Source organism: Cryptomeria japonica, chromosome 9 (assembly GCF_030272615.1).
Source record: "Cryptomeria japonica chromosome 9, Sugi_1.0, whole genome shotgun sequence".
Taxonomy (NCBI): Eukaryota; Viridiplantae; Streptophyta; class Pinopsida; order Cupressales; family Cupressaceae; genus Cryptomeria; species Cryptomeria japonica.
Window position 1 is genome coordinate 524,103,746 of NC_081413.1, and position 19,235 is coordinate 524,122,980.

At 36.3% G+C, this 19,235-nt stretch overlaps 1 protein-coding gene across 1 annotated transcript; it reads left to right on the plus strand.

The window, feature by feature from the left end:
- The first annotated feature begins 16,853 nt into the window (after positions 1–16,853).
- On the plus strand, positions 16,854–18,691 carry LOC131077038 (uncharacterized). Its single transcript, XM_058014404.2, has 2 exons — positions 16,854–17,170; positions 17,295–18,691. Exon 2 carries the CDS (start codon positions 17,315–17,317, stop codon positions 18,578–18,580), a length of 1,266 nt encoding a protein of 421 aa, XP_057870387.2. The 5' UTR covers positions 16,854–17,170; positions 17,295–17,314; the 3' UTR covers positions 18,581–18,691.
- The last annotated feature ends 544 nt before the right edge of the window (positions 18,692–19,235 follow it).

Consider the following 19,235-nt stretch of genomic DNA (forward strand, 5'->3'; position numbering starts at 1 on the left):
TTTGGATACCTCTTGGGGGTCTAGATGGATTGTAATCTAGAATGTAAGTTGTTCTAGACTTGTAAGTCTGTATTTATATCAGATGTTGTCGATTAGTTTATGGTGAATCTATGATGATATAGATGTCTAAATTAACATTTTATCTGTGTTTTGTTATTGCTTCCATTGTGTTACTCTTGTTGCACAGTCCAAATTGTTCTCTTTGAGGACCCTCCTGTCATGACTGCATCAAGTGGTATCTGAGCTGGTTGCAAACCTTGAGGCATTATTTTGGGTGAACAGAATGCCGATTTGAGGCAGGCTGCAAGTGTGTTCAATAGATCGCCAATGGAGAGGCAATTGCAAGTTGTAGTCAGAAAGCTGAGCTGAGGCAGTTGTACTAGAGAAAAGGAGGAGATGTTGCCGAGAAGAATGAACCCTCAAAGGGTATAGTAGATGATGGAGGATTTCGGAAATGAGATGAGGAATGAGATCCAAAACACGTTGGCTGGTTTGTGGAGGAATCCAGAATTAGAGGATGAGTATGAAGAGGCTAGAGAGGAACTGGAGGTTGAAGAGGCTGAAGGACCAAAATATGAAAGAGATGAAATATTCCTTAAAGCGGTGGCACATGTAAGTAAGGTTTATAAAGTGGAGGTTTCTAACTTTTCGGGTACATTGAATCTAGAAGACCTGATAGACTGGATTAGAGAATTAGAGGACTACTTTGAGTTTGGGGATATTAGAAATCTGCAGAGGGTGAGATTAGCACAAACTAAGTTAAAAGGGCATGCTACTTTATGGTGGAAAGAGTTGCAGAGAGATAGACTGGAGAATGGTGAGATTAAAATTACCCGGTGGAGACATATGGTTGCAAGATTGAAGGCTAAATTCATTTCGGGAGACTATGAGTTGGAATTGTTTAAGAAGTTGCAAAACTTGAAATAGAGGAACATGAGTGTGAAAGAGTACACTAAGAAATTCTACAAGGTGACGATCAAATCTGGACATAGAGAGACAGATAGAGAGGTGGCTAGATACATTAATGGGCTTGGATTTAACATTCAAGATGAGATGAGTATGTTGAAGATTTCTACTGTTGAGGAGACTTACCAATATGCTTTGAAGGGTGAAGATAAAGTGTAAAGAAAACAACATAATAACCCTAAGGGAAGAGAGAGTTATGCAATGAATAGAGGGCAGATGAGTGGCAGTATGGAGAAGCAAACTATTGAAGAAGAATCAAGATCTAAATGGAGTAAAGAACTGGATCATAAGACATAAAGAAAAGGGAATGGCAGTAGCAGTAGGGAATTCCTAGGTAAATGTTTCAAGTGTGGAGAAACCAAGCACATATCTTATGAATGTTCCTTGAGGACTAATAAAGGAATGACAAATAATTTCATAGCACATGAGGAATCAGATACTGGAGTTGCAGATGAGAGCATGATAGCACCGGAGCAGGGAGAGTCCCCTATGTTTAGAAGAGTCTTGGTGGAGCAGAGCAAAGAAGAAACTGGACCTACACAAAGGAAGGATCTTTTCTAGACTGTATGCGAATCAGGAGGTAAGTGTTGTAAGGTTATTGTGGATACTGGAAGTACTAAAAAATTTGGTATCAAAGGAGATGGCAGAGAATCTTGGGTTGAAGAGGCTTGAGAATCCTTGTCCTTACAAAGCGAGTTGGTTAAAAGATGATCATGTGGTAGAGATGAGAGAGCAGTTCTTGGTGAATTTTAATATTGGACCCTTCAAATATGATGTCTTGTGTGATGTTGTGTCTATGAGTGCTTGCCATGTTTTGTCAGGTAGACCTTGGTAGTATGATAGAGGAGTTATCTATGATTGTAATTCAGAAACCTGATCACTATTGAGAAGGGTGGACAAAAGTTTACTTTGGCTTCTTTGAAGGAGAAAGAGAAGGAAGTGAATAACTTGAGCCTTGTGAAGATTTAGAGTGTTGAGAAGAAGGATTCAGAGGTTATACCAGATGATGGCGTGGATTTGAAGAAGGATCTTGTGGATGGGTCTGTTAGCAAGATGGTACCAGATGACAGTGAAGTTAGAGTTGTGGTGGCCGATAAGATGAGTTCTAGTGGAAGAAATAGATTAGATTTGTAGAGGAAAGGGAGTGGCAATAAGAGACAGTGTGCATGTATGAAGCAAGGAAAAAGGGGAGACGAGGAAAAGAAGTTGGGGAATTCAATTGAGTTATCGGAAGAGGTAATGAGGAAGAACTTTGCAGACAAATAAGACATTTGGATAAGAGATGAGCATGGGTTCTATATTCCAAATCGTTTTCAATGTTCATTAGTTGGCTCTCATGGAACATCTTTTTTCCACCTGGGGTGTCTGATGCAGGAGCATCCCCGGTCGTTGAGCAATCTTGCATCAACCAAAAATATATTTGTTTTTCAGTTGTTCTTGCAGTTTCTATGTTAATTTCAGATCTCCAGTAGTTGTTCATTTTTCATTGCGGATCATATTCTTGGCTTCCAAACATGCTCTTATTCCTTGTTCTAGATTTTCAGCTCATTTGAACTCTTTTCCGACAAGCTATTGCTTCCGGATTGGTTGTTTCTTGGTTCTGAAGCAGTTTTGAGCTTAACGGCTAGTTGGAGATTTCTTCTCTTACAGAGCGATTTCTCAACTTATGGATCTAATTGGCACCACGCACAATGTTCCTAGGCCCTTGGACGACCTTCCTTGGTGTTTCACACTTTGTTATTGTCTTTGGTAGAGGTGATCTTCATTCTTTGGGTCCGACCTATCTTACATGTTTCATTTTCCTGTCTTTGGAGAATGTGATCTTTTGTGGCCGACGCAGATGTATTCTGGATGCTATTTATATTGTTGTAATTGATCCTTAGGGGGACAACGAAATATGGTATCAAGATGAATTCATGTTATGTAATCTGGATACCTCTTGGGGGTCTGAACGGATTGTAATCTGGAATGTAAGTTGTTCTAGGCCTGTAACCATGTATGTATACCGAATGTTGTCAGTTGGTTTATGGCGAATCTATGATGTTGCAAATGTCTGAATTAATATTTTCTCTATGTTTTGTTGTTGTTTCCATTGTGTTACTCTTGTTGCATGATCCGAACTATTCTCTTTGAGGACCCTCCTATCGTGATTGCATCACTTACCATACCTCATACCTAATTGGGGGAAACTCCTTGACCTCATCATGGAAGTAACATATGTATTTTGTATTTGGAAAATCCTCCCATTTTCATTATATTTGTACATGGATGACCTTTTCTATTTTATACTTCATCCTCATCTCATGCCTTAGCATCTTTATAGGCTCAACATGATGACGAAGGTAAAGAAAGAGCAATATGTTACATTAGTCGTATCCTACTTGAATATGAAAGTAGGTATTTTGTATGGAAGAAATAATATGATCTTAATGATTTGTTACTTCCTTTCTTTGTGTATCAATCATTTGTTCACATCGTTGTCTCATGTAATTTTTAACATATTCTCTTCAATGTTCTCTTTGTTACTCTCCATTTTCAAATTTTATCTTGAATGAGACATCCTACAAAATTATAATGAAATATATCAATCAAGTTATAATACATCATAGACACTTATGCATATAAATAGTTAAAATTTAATTATTGCATCACCATGCAAACTCAAAGATAAGAAATGAATAATAATTTAAATTTTTAATAATTGCTTTGCAAATTTATTTAAAAAAACTGTATATATTTGAAAGGTAAATTAATGTATATTTTTAATAATAAAATAAAAAATGAATATATGAATAAAATATATATAAAAAATTTAAGTGAACAATGTTGTTAATAAAATATTTTCCAAATAAAATAACCCAGTAACATAGTCATTTAAGCTTTATGAAGTTTATAATATGGAAATTAATTCTTTTTGTAAAAACAACATACATGCATAGATTCATATATGTGTGTTATATTTTAGATTTTACATTTTTTTTTTTTAAAGAAGTATTTTTCTTTTCTTAGAAAGTTATCAATCAATTTATGTTTATATATATGTGTGTGAGTGTTTTAATAGTCATTTTGTGGGCTATTCTTATAGTGTCTTAAATCATCATCATTATTATTTTAATATATGTTGACTATTTAATTAGTCAATAGGTTATTAAAGGTTGGAAAGCCCACTGCAATTGCGTGATGTTTCAGACCATTTTTTTTCCGATCAATCCGACATGATAAATTTCTCTAACATTGGTTTTCTCTTGGGTACTGTAGTATTAAATATGATAAAAACATGTGTTGTGCGATATATATGTTTGCACGTTTATACTCCTATAACCATAGACACTCTACTTTATATCGTGATTGTTTATATTTAGAGAGGATAATGGTTCATTGCTTTCACTAATTATAGAGAAGAAATTTTTCCACTGGCTTCATGTTCCCATCTGTTGTTATAAAATAGACTTACCAACTCTAAGATCTATGTTTTCTATTTTTAACAATGTTTAGATTTATTTCCTAAAAGATTTAAAGCAGAATTATTTAACAAAAATCTCGATACCATTATGCTTTGATGTATGTTTAGCTATACCAAAGCTCCCATTTTTGCACAGGTAGGAAGGACATTGATGAAAAAATTGGCTTTATTCCTACCTATTGCATTTGCTTGAATTTTTCTAAAGTGTTTTCAACACATCTATTTCCTGCAAATCTTGTGATCATTACACTCTAATGAGACAACATCTATTTGAGGCATTGTGTAAAACAATTCATGCACTTTGTTTGTGCTTCCACGTTTTGCATATATATCTACTAGAGCTTTTTCAACCATAATATTAGACAAAAATCCACCTTTATTATGCTTTGATGGATGCCCATACCCTGTTCCAAATCTCCCATTTTATCACAGGTAGGGAGGATGCTGGCAAAGATTGTCGAACCTGGCTTTACACCTCCCATTTGTATTTACTATAAATTTTCTAATGATTTTTCAGCAAATCCTTTTTGTGCATATCCTACAATCATTGCAAGCTACGACAACACTTTTTTTTTTTCTACTCCCATAGTTTGTCTATGCTTTGATGGATGTCCATATCATATTTCCAAAGCTTCCATTTTGACACAAATACATAGGATAACCTCTCTCAAGATTGAACTGCACAATAAGAAATAACTTGAAAAAGGTTGGAATTAAATCACTGTAATGTCCCCTTCACACTAGTGCATAGACATTCATGGAGTTTGGCCTACTATTTGACCCTCGTAGGCCAAGAAGTTGATGAGAGGGCCGTTTGGGCAGTTGCTTGTGGCTTCACATTCTATTTTTATATAATTTTTGGTGAGAAAACGTATTCTCACGTATGATGTCACGTATGAAGTCAATTGCACTTTATATTATAAAGATATTTTAATGTTATCTAAAGTGCAATTTAAATATTATTTTTATGGTGTAATTAAATATTATTTAATAAAAAGGGGATCTTTTAGAAGGGAGGCCGATCCATGTGAGAAAAATAATAAATAGAGGGTGAGGCTCATTGTTTTGGCATCGACTATTTGACATCTCTTGTGTTTATGAGCTTTGTGGAGCCTGAGGTTTTTGTAGGTTACCTATTTGATCTTTGGGAACATAAACTCCCATAGATTGGCAAAACTGAGGTGGTGAAAGATCCTCTGAAGGGTTGCATTGTGGTGGAAGATACTTCAGTCCTTCACATAGGGCTTATTGAGCTTTGTTACAACATCCAAGGAGTTTGGTTTGGTATGGAGCCTTCATTTGTGGGTTGATTGATTTCAGTTTTGGCATCCATTTATTGAGGGTAGATAGACACTCTATTTAAAAGTAATTTGGAGGTGATTTTGTAAAGTTTGGAGGTAGTTCTCATATTTATATAGGTCTGCCATGAAGGTTTATCAGACCACATGAGACTCACGTTTATGTTCATTGTATTTGATAGAAGGGACAAATCATTATGGGTATTTGACCAATCATTTTCCCCATACTAGACCATCATTTTCATCATGTTTTGAAGGCTTTCCTAATTTTGAAGGTGACATGAACAATGGTTGTGAACAATGCCATCATTGTAGTGTTCTTGAACAATACCGTTATAGTATATGGGCATTTGTATTGGGTAGTGCTTGCTTCTTCACATCAGCATTAGGTGATCTTATAATCAGGTTTCCATGTAACTTTTTGTAGTGCATTGATCATATGTCTTCATTAGGGGAATTGTTGTTGTAGATGTCATTTTATATCAGATCTTTCTTTGTAATGGATTCATAAATGAAAGTCTAGAGTCATGGTATCTACATGCTCTATTGTATTTGGAGATTGCATTTAATTAAGGAGGAATAATTTGCAGGCCATTATTTGATGACATGTCCATGATGATAGTAGTTTGCATGCCAAGTGTTTGTGAAAATGTCTCTTGGTTGTAGGTGCACATTTTTCATTTGAAATTCATATATATGCATTGGAAAGATCAAAAGAAGTCATTTATGCATTGAGTCTATAGTTTAGATATTATAGAAATCGTTTGCAAGCATTTCTTGTGCCTTGGTGTCAATAACACGTAGTTATATCAAACCAAAAACTCAGACCAACGAGCTAGAAGAATGTATGTGAATTGTTTGACAACATTCCTTGTGTTATAAACAATAAGTTTAACATCAGATTAGGCAAGGGATATTACAATCACTATCACATTGCATGCTAATTTTGACTATAATATTTTCCCCAGATATTTTATGCTTAAATTTGTGTCAGTATTTTAGAGTTTATAAAATTCTTGTACTCCTAGAGGAATCTCTTGCTTAAATTATGATATTTGTTTGTATATACATAAAATTTCTACTTATTTCTTTTAGCTATTATAATCCAACTATAGGTTACTCTCTCTTTTCCTCCTTTTTTGTAACATTTTATGTTTATGTTGCTCTTTTCAAATTTTTAATCCTTTTTGAGGCTTAAGTTGTTGTTTTCGCTAACATAGGTTGAACAAGGTTGGTATATATGTCTTGTTTTCTTCAAAAACTAATTTACAAGAGTATGATATATTATCTATTGCAATTTTGATGTGGGGTATATACTTTATTGAATATGACACCAATTGATGATATTATTTAGTTTGTTCACTAATGAGCCTCTTCAAAAATAAGGGGGACCTTCTTTCATATCTAATTGTTACAGATATATTTATAGATATTGTTGTGTGTTTATATGCTCATATATAATAAGATTCTCTTTAGAAAAAAAAGTGTGTTTATTACAGTTTTGAATGGTTTATGGGCCTAAAATTTAGCAGATCTATCTTTCTTTTTGGGTATTGTATAATTGTTGTTTACTATAATGTGAATGGACACTCTAAATTTAATTTAGTGTGTTGATGATATTGATATCATGTTGTTGATAACAAGTAATATCTATAGTTGATTTTTATGGGTTTTCACTAGGACCAAGATTGAAAACATTTTTAGTCTTTGTTTTGGGATGATGTAGAAAGATGGGAATGAAATTATATCATTATTCTTAGTTGCTCACTGCTTTGTAGGACATTGTTAGAATTTTCCACAAATAGATCTGCTCAATTTGGCGGATTTAGGACATTTATTTTTGTTAATTGCTTGTTATATGCTCTGGATTTATCAGAGATTCTATATCATTCATGAGTGTAAATTAAATATATGAATTGTTGTCGTACATTGCATTTTTTTTAAGATCAAGGTGAGTGGAAATGGAGAAAATGTTATACTAATGTCTTCCATACAATTAGAAGGGCAGTTAATTCTTTAGTAGTTGTGGGAGTAGAACTTGCAGTTTGCAAGCAGGTTTAAAATTTAATGATTGACTATCTTAGAAAGCAATTTTAAATTTATGTTGTTTCTACATGCTGGTAGCACTAATAGAATGGCATATTAATATTATTTAATGTATATCTTACTATCAACATAACCATTGCACCTCCTTTTGGTGCAAGTGCTAGTTATTATTTTCAATTAATTTTGTTAACATGCTTATGTCATTATATTCCACCTCATGCTCACTAGAGGTTACACCTCTCGAGGTAATTTGTGAAATTTTTTATTCACCTCGTATTCCATGTACGTTATGCCTCTTGATGTAATAAAATATATTATTGAAATAAACTATGGAATGTTTAATTGGTGTGAACACTAGTGTAATTATCTTAAATAAACCAATGTAAAAAATGTCAAAAGATGGATAATTTTGGTTGCTCTGCAACTCCGACTGCAACTAGGGTTTGGCATCAGGGGTTGCAGGGCCATAGTCACTGATGTGGGGGAGTAAGCTGGTCCTCCTCCACGTAGGTAAGTGCTTACCTGGTTTACTCATTTCTCGTGCAGGTTTTATTTCCCCACGTCCTTCTCCGCCATCGCTCTCTCTCATCTTTGTGCGAACAGTTAATGCGACCCGATGGAAAGCTCTTTTGGAGGCGCCGAAAAACCTAATGAAGGAGAGGCATCAGATGCATTAAATTCAAAATCATTCAAAGATGTTGTTAACAATTCATCTCTCCCAGTCGTTGAGGGTGTGAGGTTTGTGAGTAGTTGTAACGGTAGCCCCCGTGGAGAAGGTAAGGGCCCTAACTGTGCTCTGGAATCCATCTCCATTTCCCCCAATGTGTTAATGTGCAATGAAATTAACATGGAAAAGAATAGGCTTAAAGATACAACAATTTTCTTTGTGACCGTAGATGTAGATAAATGTCCTGCTCGTAAATTTCTTGATGATTGGTTCAGAAATGTCTGGAATATTAAAGTAAGATATCTTGTTTCATTTTGTAGACTCATTCAAAAAGGTTTATTTGTATTTTTTTTAAAGATCAAAAAATGCAAAGAGAGGTGCTTAATAAACAATATTGGACTGTGGGGAAATGCAAATTTCATGCCCTAGAATGGTCGCCAGAAGCGGTTAATGAGGAAATACTTGCACTTTTGTGCCCTAGATGGATTTTGATTAAAAATGTGCCTCCATTGTTATGGAGATTTATACCTCAAATAGTTGAACTAATAGGAGGGGCTATTCAGGTGGATAACTCGGCCTCTCTCAGTCCTCATCTAGACGCTAGGGTTTTGATTTCAATCAACCCGGGATATGATCTACCCAAATTAGTTAACATCAACTTAGATTCTAAAATTGTTATATGCCCAATTGAAATCCTCGACGAGGTTAATGCTTGTTTCCCCTGCAGAAAAGAGGGTCACATTCGTAAGAATTACCCTATTATTAATAGATTCAAGGGAGCGGAGAAACCCCACAGCGAACCAAACAACCCACCCCCTATTCACGGGAAGCATATCCCGAACATGGAAAATCTTAATGCCTTTAGCAAAAAATCAATAGTATATTAAATGGGGAAAAGAATAAATCCTCGGAGTCTGGTAAAAACACTAAATCTGGTCTCTCCGGAATTGACCCCACAACTCACTCTGCGATTTTAGACGCCCTAAAGCAGATGAATGAAGATCCGCAGGATGGGTTTCAAGTTGTGGGGAAAAACCCTAAGAAAAGGAAGAAAAACGCTCAACAGTTAGCTCTGGAGAAAATCAGAGCGAACAACCCCAATACCTCAAACTCCACTATGAATAAAATATATGTGGATAACAATTTGATATCACCTAAGGATGATGATGTGCAAGAGGTTCCCCTAGAGGTGAAATTTTTGAATTTAGCCTCTAGTTCGAATTACTCTGTTAATTAGAATTTTGAAGAAAGAGATGGTGTGAGTGGTGAGTTGGGTAAGGAAGGGAGTTGTCCTGGGATTGTGAGTGAAGCTTCTCATAAGAACTTGACAGACATGGATGTCTCCTTTGAGTTTGCCTCATCAGATGTCTTGAACTATGTGCTAGACCCTCCCTCCCTTGCTAAACTCACCCCTGACACGATTGTTGCCCTTCCCCCCAAGAAGTTTGTTGAATTGGAGGACACCTGCATGATCGAGGTCATTGTTGCTGACCCTAATGTTGGTGATGCCAAAAACCTAGCAAGTGAAATAGAAAACCTAAATTCTTCAGCTAGCTTGAAGGCACTCGATCCCTATTTTGAGATCCGTGAAGTCCCCAGTCAGGGTGACATTAGGAAAGTGTCTGAGGTTGAGGAAGAATATCAAAATGAGGATTTCATAGGGGAAGAAGGGGAATGGATAACAGATAGTGAGAACCCTGAGGCTCTACTTAGAAGAAGAAGAGGTAGACCACTGGGATCTAAAAACAAGGGCTCAATTAGTAGAAGGAATAATGATGATAAGAAAGAGCTCCCTAGATGCTTTAACAAGTTTAAGGCACCCAAAAAGTAAAAAATATTGCATCTTGTTATGATGAAGTGCATCTCTTGGAACATTAGGGGTCTGGAGTCACCAAATAGGAAGCAAATTGTCAGGAAGTTTGTCAGTCAACATAAGGATGCAGATATTGTTATGTTTCAAGAACTCAAGGCTGTCAAGTTTACCTTGGAAATCAACTTAGAGTTTATATGGAAAGACTCTATCAAGGTTTGTTCAAAGCATGATAGAGGTAGAGGAGGTGTTGGGATACTTATCAATCCCAAATGGAAGGAGCACATAGTGAACCAAGAATGTTCACTATGTAACAGAGTGGTTTGGGCCTCTTTAGACATCAACGAAACCATATTCAGCATATGTTTAGTTTATGCCTCCAATGATTACAAGGAGAGAATTGCATTGTGGGACTGGATTGCAGCCCTACCGGATATACCATGGATTGTTGGGGGAGACTTCAATGTGATTGAAGCTCATGAAGATAAAAGTGGAGGTGCTCCTATGGAATGGAAAGGAACAGAGAAATTACACTAGGAGCGAATGAAAAGCCGGAAGAAAATTTTTGACCCCCTATTTTGCAATAAGAAGGGAAACACAGAAATTTGGTTCACATGGTGCAACTACCAGAGAGGGAAACATAGGATCTACTGTAGGCTGGACAAGTTTTATGCTGACAGAGAGCAATTTTTCTTTGATCCTGACAAGAATGGCAACTCAGTGACAGTTTATCCGACCTCACTATCGGACCATCACCTGATCATCTCTCATATTAGGCTCAGAGACTCCTCAGAGAGGCAAGGAATTGCAAAAGATAAATTCTTCCTAAACTCCAATCTTCTAAAAGACCCGGATGTTTTGAGCGTATTAAAATTTGTTAGGTTGCTTAACAAAGGTAATAAAGAGTTGAACTCTAACATAGACAGATGAAATCAAAATGTCAATAGTTGGTGGGTGCTTCTGCAAAACATAGGGCAGAAGAAAGCTAAGGATTATAGGTGGAAGGAGAGAACACTGTCTGATAACCTTCACCCATGCGAGGCAGAGATCCAAGACAGTCCCTGCAATATTGAACTATCTCACAAAGTAACATTAGCAAGGGATAATCTTAGGAAACACCAACAAACTAAGATTAGAGGGGCCATGATCAGGGCTCGAGCTCACTGGATGCAATTCGGGGATAAAGGATTCAAATTATTCTTCAATATGCTGAAACAAAAATAATGTAGAGAGCAAATTGATAGGATTTGGATAGATAACAAAGAAGTTGTGGCACTAGATGATATTAAGGAGGCCTTTTACCAATTCTACAAAGGCCTCTTCACCTCAGAAGATTCCATTAATTCCCAGGATGCTAGAGGAAAATGTAGGAGGATTATCCCCTCTAAGATTACTGCAGAGGATGTGCAAGCGTTGAGGGGTCCCATCTCGGTGGAAGAGCTGAAAGTTGCTATTAAAAGTCTGAACAATGATAAAACCTCAGGCCGATGGTCTGCCTGTTGAATTCTACAAAGCCAATGAGGAATGGATTTGTCAATACCTTCATGATCTTTACTCAGAGGCTTTTGATACTGGTTCCCTAGGAGAACAAATTAACATAGGGATTATTAAATTGCTTCCCAAAGAAGGAGACAAGTCTCTTATTAAAAACTGGAGACCAATAACGCTTCTCAATGTATCCTACAAAATACTGGCTAAAGCTCTTGCTACTAGATTAGAGAATTTACTGCCTAAGTTCATTTGCCCCACACATTTACAGGATTCATCAAAGGAAGATACATCCTTGAAAATTTAATTACCAGCTGGGAGGCCATGGAATGGGTAAAGACATCAGGACAAAATGTGGCCATGTTTCTCCTAGACTTCGAGAAGGTATATGACAGGGTGGAATGGGGGTTCATTTTGATGATGTTAGAAGCATTTGGCTTTCTATCAGAATTCTGCAAATGGGTGATGATTCTCCTCAAAGATGCATCGACCCAGGTGGAAGTTAATGGTTCCCTTTCGCAGAATATCACCCTTAACAGGTCTATTAGACAGGGCTTCCCTCTAGCCCTCGCTCTCTTTGTTATTGCCTCTGATGCCCTGTATTACATCCTAAGAGACCTTACCATCTCTCCTAATGTACAAGGGGTCAAACTTCCAAATGATGAAGAGATGATTAATGCTCAATTTGTTGATGACACAACACTCTTTATAGAACTCAGTAAACCAAATATGGAGGCCTTGGAGGGCAAAATTAAGTTTTTAGGAGAAATTTCAAGGGCTAAAATCTCTCAGAGCAAATCTACCATGCTTGGCTGGGGGGATCAGCCTCCTGAGTGGTTACAACAATTTGGGGTCCAATTGGGGGGGGGGCGCAATAAGATAGTCAGATATCTGGGAATTTCATTTTCCATCTCACCATCCCTCAAGGAAATGTGGCTATGGGTCAGAAGCAAGATTGACAAAAAGCTCAATAAGTGGGATAATAGGTATCTCTCGCTTGCTGGAAGAGTCCAGGTGTGTCGAAAAATTCTATCTTCCTACAGTATATACTATTCCTCGATGTGGATGTTCCCCAACTACTAGACCCTGGAAATTCAAAAAACCATCAGGAACTTCCTTTGGTCTGATGGGAAAGGAACTAAAAAGATGCATTCTGTTAGATGGGAATGGTGTCACAAGGATAAGAATCTGGGAGGACTAGGATTAAAGGACTTGAGAATCCAAGGGACTGCTCTTGCAACAAAATGGATCTTCCAGGCATTTGATGGCAATGAACCTTGGAAAAATCTGGTAAGAAATAACATCCCGAGGGCTGTACCGAAAAAGGCCAAATCTTGGAAATCTCTACCTTTTTGTGACCTTGTGGCTGGAGACTTTGCAGTCTCAGTACAGGGCTCGAATGTCTTCAAATCTATTTGGAAGGCCTGGGAAAGTATTAGGCCCTTCATCAGCAATACTAGGGTCAACAACAACGAGTTCATCTACGGGGGTAGATCCATTTGGTGGAACCTCTTTCACTTCTCTAGACCTCTTGCACTTACGCAAGGGTGTTTTGCTAAAGCTTGGGCAGCAAAAGGCATTTGCTACTTTAGAGACATTATTGAGGAGGACATGCTTCTTAGTTGGGAAGTCCTCAAAGATAGATTTGACTTGCAAAATTCCCATAAGCAGACCTATAACATGATGAAAAAAGCTTGCGGTAACCTTCAGTTGCCCAAAAAGTGCAAGAATGCTAATGACTGTTGTAAGGATTTTTTGTGGAATAATATCATTCCTGTGTATAATATTAAAGCTATCAATATATAAAAGACTCTAACATGTTAACAAGTTATGGCTTGCAGATTTTTCAGTTAAACAGTGGCACAAGACTACTCCATATTTTTTCTTTGGGTGCTACAAGACTACTCCATATGATGAATCCATTATTTTACATGTTAACAAGTTATGGCTTGCAGATTTTTCAGTTAAACAGTGGCAGAAGGTGTTTTCAGGAATATGGAGTAGTCTTGTAGCACCCAAAGAAAAGTGTTTTAAATGGCTTATGATTGTCAATAGACTGCCTTTCAGAAAAGACCATAACAACTGTGATATTTGCAATGTGTGTAGGGTTCCTGAATCAGTTAGACACATTTTTTTTGAATGTAGTATTGCTAGAGAAATTTGGTTATTATTTGGTATTTCTATTCCTAACCAATTTATTGTGCTTGATGTTTTAATTGGATATATTAAGGGTCTGAAAAAAGACACTAATCTATTTTGGCATGTTCTTACCACTGAAATTTTATGGTATATATGGAAAATCAGAAATGAAGATAAATTTCAAGGCATAGGTAGGGCCCTTACTGATTCTTTTCGACTCACCCTTCACTGCATTTTTTTGCAAGTCTCTATGACAATGAACATTGAGAAGCATAAATTCCTTAGGTTCATTAAGGATGGAAATGCAAAGATGTACCTTCATGAGATGGAGAATGGATACAAATGAAGGCATGCATCAAGAGGAAAGCAAGACATTGACTTAGCAATGGATTGCCTTGGAATTGAGGTTGCCAAAGTTAGAGACCTTGTTAAAGATCAGATTCAGTTGCTCTCAGAATTACTTGATGGCAAGCAAGCTGTGTGGATGGAGGATCCCCGGGGATGGACTACGTGGATGGATGTAGCTCAGGAGTAGACACTGCTGTGACATGGGCATGGCAATTCCGGTTGGCAAATATGAGCACAGTGGCTCCTTTTGGTATTTAAACATTATAGTATCATATGTATAAATATGTACTTCTCTGTTTATAACTCTCAGTAATCTCCTAAATTTGTGAAGTTTGGACCTACGGTTTAGGTAGAAAATCGATACATGTTTTTGTAACAGTTTTCTCTCCTTATATGCAATAAAAAAAAATAAAATGTCAAAAGATATTAATTGAAAGTTATTTTTATTAACACACTCACACCATTTTGCTCCACCCTATTCCATTATATACATTAATAACCTTTTACACTTATCTTATATTTCATATTTACAAATGAAAGTGCTAATATCTAACAATGAACATAATATTAGTGATGTCATTTAATAATAAAATAATTTTAAAGTAAAATTGAGAACAAATAAATCAAACGAAAAACAAATTAAAAGAATAACTCAAAACTATATTTATAATATAAAAAAGAAAATTTATGAATGCATTTTCAAATAATAAAAGATTTCTTAAGTAACTAAAATAAATTACATTATTATAATACTCTATATTAAATATAATATAATATTATAATATTATATAAAAATATAAAAAATATTCAGCAAGTCTTGGGGAGGAATGCCATTGGCATGGTGGGTTCATATACCAGGAAGTGTTATGTCCATTGGTGGATGTCCTCAGATTGAGAGAAAAATGCTTTGAAGTGGTGGAAGGCTTTGTGGTAGACTATAATTGGCCGACTGTGACAAATGCAATCTTGGAGCTTATTTTGAAGGAGTAAACATTGTGGATGAAGATGTCGAGGACTCAACCGTTGAGAATGACCTTGAACCCTCATTGTGCACGAAGAGGAAGGCATGAGAGGATAATTCAGTGGAGGCTGCATGGGTTGCATTCTAGTCTGAGGTTATTAACAATGATTTTTCTATCCTCAAGACCATTCTGGGATCCGATCATAAATGAATTTCCAAGGCTAGTGCTACTAGGGTGTTGGATATGGGTTTTGGGATAGCTTTTTATGACTTTTTTGTATAAAAGCTAGGCAAGTAAACAATGTATATGGATTGGAACTCACTAATGGGTTGGATTAGGTGGATTTGGCTAGATCATTTTAAAAACTCTACACAATATTTTCTCCTTTTATCAATAGAGGGAGCTATCCCTATAAGATAACACTTATAAATTTTTTAAAAAATAAATAAAAATATAGAAACATATTTTAAAGTAAAATAAAATAATTTGCGAGTAACTAAAATAGATTATATTATTATAATATTCTATAATCAATATAATATTATATGAAAAAATATAAAAGGAGAAAATATAGAAATGTATTCTAAAATAAAATAAAATAAACTAAAATAGTTCTCAAGTAACTAAAATAAATTCATCACTTAATCTTCTATAATTTTACTCTTTGGGTTTTAATTTTGTGATTTTAGCTCTTGTTTTTTTTGTTTTTTTTAATCACACTTTGAGTTCATGTACTTCCTCCCCTCTCCTTGCCCAACCCTCCTTTTTAGTGTGTCTTATCTACAACTTACCATTTCTTCTTTTCCTTATGCACTCTTACATCTGATGTGGACGAGATTAAGCTCGCCCTCCTATTTAGTGTGTCTTGATCTACAACTTACAATTTCTTCTTCTTTTCCTTATGTGCACTCTTTCATTTGATGTGGACGAGATTAAGCAATGATTTTATTTTAGAAGAAAACACACACACACACACACAATTTTTAATAGTTGTATATTTCAATTTTTAATAGTTGTATATATATATAATTTTTAATAGTTGTATATTTCAACCTTAATCTTTAATATTATATTCTCTCTCTCTCTCACACACACATTATTGATAATGACAATGATTATTTACAAGAGTAGAGATTATAATTAAATAATTAAGATATGAATTTTTGTGGAAGCTTGGATGACATAAGTAACATTTTACTTATCTTACTAAAATAATAATAACAAAGTTTGATATTACAACCTAAAAGCTACTAACATAACTCCATCTTGAAAATCTATGGTTAATATTGTTGATTTAGTTATGGCTTTAAGACAATGCTTTCTTGATGATTTGGTTTATACTGTTGACTTAGTTATGGCTTGCTAGCCTTGTACTCTATTTGTAATCTTATTTTGCATTTATTCAAAAAGAAAGACCATATAAATCATTATAGAAACCTTCAAAATAGTCTCTCTCAACATTTTTATTTAAAATATCTATATGAATTAATCATATAATACAATTTACAAATTTCTTAATTTTTTAAGAAAATGACATTCCCGATGTTTGAGGATTTAGTTTGAACAACAACAAAGGAAACTATTATTCAGCGATAATGAGAACCCACAACACCTTGAGCATTCAAAAGCAAATCCAATGTGAAAACATGTCAACCCCTTCTTTGAGAGGCCATGATTAGGTAAGAGGTAATTACCAAAAAAAAGTTTATAAATTGGTGATAGTGCAACCTCCAACCAAGCTTCTCATGTGCCCGTGGTTTTGAGTTGTGCGTGTATATTCTCTGAGACAATGCTAACAGTTTGGGCAAATATAAGTTGCCCTCAAGTTGGGAGAAATATTTAGTAAAAATGGTAAGCCATTTACTTTGTCTGAGAGGGGTTCTCGAAGCTTGGCACGTCCACAAATGGGAGATTGGTTGGAGTTGCTCTTGCCATTGCTGTTTCTATAGCAATCTGTACTATTATGCTGCACAATCTTAACTCGTGAGTAAATTTTTCTTATGCCAGTAGCTTTCCACCATCTGGGCTACGTTGATTTTTTTGGGGCAGAATAATCTGAACCTGCATTTCTTTAATCTGTTGGGTTTTATTTGCTGGGTTTGTTAAGAAAAGGATTTGAGGGCACAAATGGCCGATTTACAATCACAGGCGGTGCCCATGGGAGGTGGAGGAACGGATAGTTTAATACCCAATGCAATGATTTCCAAGAGGCAAAGACGCCCAAGTGTTCGCTTGAATGAAATAGGCGACCAGTCTGCTGATTCCTATCTCAGAAGAACGAAGCAGTGGAAAACCCTAGACGAAGGCAAATGGAAAGCTTTTCACGAGGAAACCAAAACTCCACTGCTTCAACACCACCATCTAATTGGGCCTTCAAAGATTGCCTCAGATTTAGGATTGGCTAACAAAATATCTAAAACTAGACCTTTGGGGCATTTAGGTAGCAATGGCAACCAGGGTTCAATGCAGGTAATACATGAAGAAGACACCCAAAATCAAAATATGGGTAGTGGCGGTGGCGGTGGCGGTGGCGGCGGCGGCAGCGGTAGTCCTAGCGATGTACATTTGCAGATTGTTGAGTATCTTGGTGGTGAGCAGATGAATGGAAGGAATACGGTGATGAAGTCCAGGAATGCGAGTAGGAAGGTTAGCAGGCAGGGGAAAGGGAGGAGAGGTGGAACTAGGGGTGCAAGTGTTGTTGGTGCCAAATTTGGTAGGGGTATTAGGGCTAGCCCTGAAGAAGTTGCAGAGGACAATGAGAAGGGTTCCGGAGAGGATGGCTTTGGGGAACCCTTATCTAATGCCTCTTTTGATGTTGAGACACCAGAAGGATTTAGGGATTTTGATCTGGATACATCTGATAGCCCAGGGGATATGAAGGAGACAAGCGCCCTCCAGGTTGATTCTCCGGAGAATGTGGTTTTCAATCATCAGATGGTGAGGGATATCTATGGGAATGAAAGGGACGATTTCAGAGATCAGGGCAAGTCTGGGGAGACCTGGGTTACTGCCCACAATAGCAAAGACCATCAGGCCCTAACCATGGAGTATATGGATGGGAATGGATTGGAGATGCCGTCTGATACGGACACCAGGTCAAAGCAGGACGCAAATGAATTCTTGATGAGGGAGATGAAGCATGAGCAAGAAAAGGAAAGCGTGCCAGTCGGTAGGAAGCATTGCTCCCTTTTGCAGGACGGTGGTGTTAGGGCATGGTTAAACAGTCTTGGGTTAGGTAGGTATACTCAGCTGTTTGAGATGCACGAGGTTGATAGTGAGGCCTTGCCTTTGCTGACACTAGATGATCTGAGAGATATGGGTATTAATGCTGTTGGTTCTCGGCGTAAAATATACAATGCAATTCAAAAACTTCAAAAGAGCTTTACAGTATAAACAGATTTATCTGCTGTATTTTCACTTAGCCATCAGTGTAAGACATCTAAATGAAATGTCTCAAACGGTTGGCCTTTTTTCTCTTAATGAATCAGAAGTATTATACTTGAATGGGTCTTTCATACTTAGAGCAGTTACATATGTGCTTGGTGAGTAGGTTTCTTCTCTGATTTCTGAACTTTCTATCATGGTTTCCTTTCTGTGTTGTTGTGTTTCTTTCTCTATTATTCTGATATCATCAACTATTTTTTATGTTTATTTTTTCACTGAAAATTTTATGGGATAAAGTGCATGTATAGTATGTTTTTAGTGCCTACTGTTTTAGTTTCAGCTACATATAAATTTATTATAGGAGATCCATTTCCTGTCCCAACTTGTTTGCCCTTTTTAAATATTGTTCTTGTAAATGGTCTCACTTCACAGGGCAAATTTGTATCTATTAGACAGTGAAGTGAATCCAAGAGTAACGGGGAAGGATGTGAATCATATTAAATTTTGCCCTTATGATTGTGGATGCCATGCAGGTGACATGTCAATTATATTGCTGTATCAACTGAATTAACATTCTTTTTTTCTTATGCCATATGCATGCCTAACATTTTTGAGCTTGAGTTTTTGTTCATAAGAGATGCTAAGCTGTTTAATTAACGTTTTA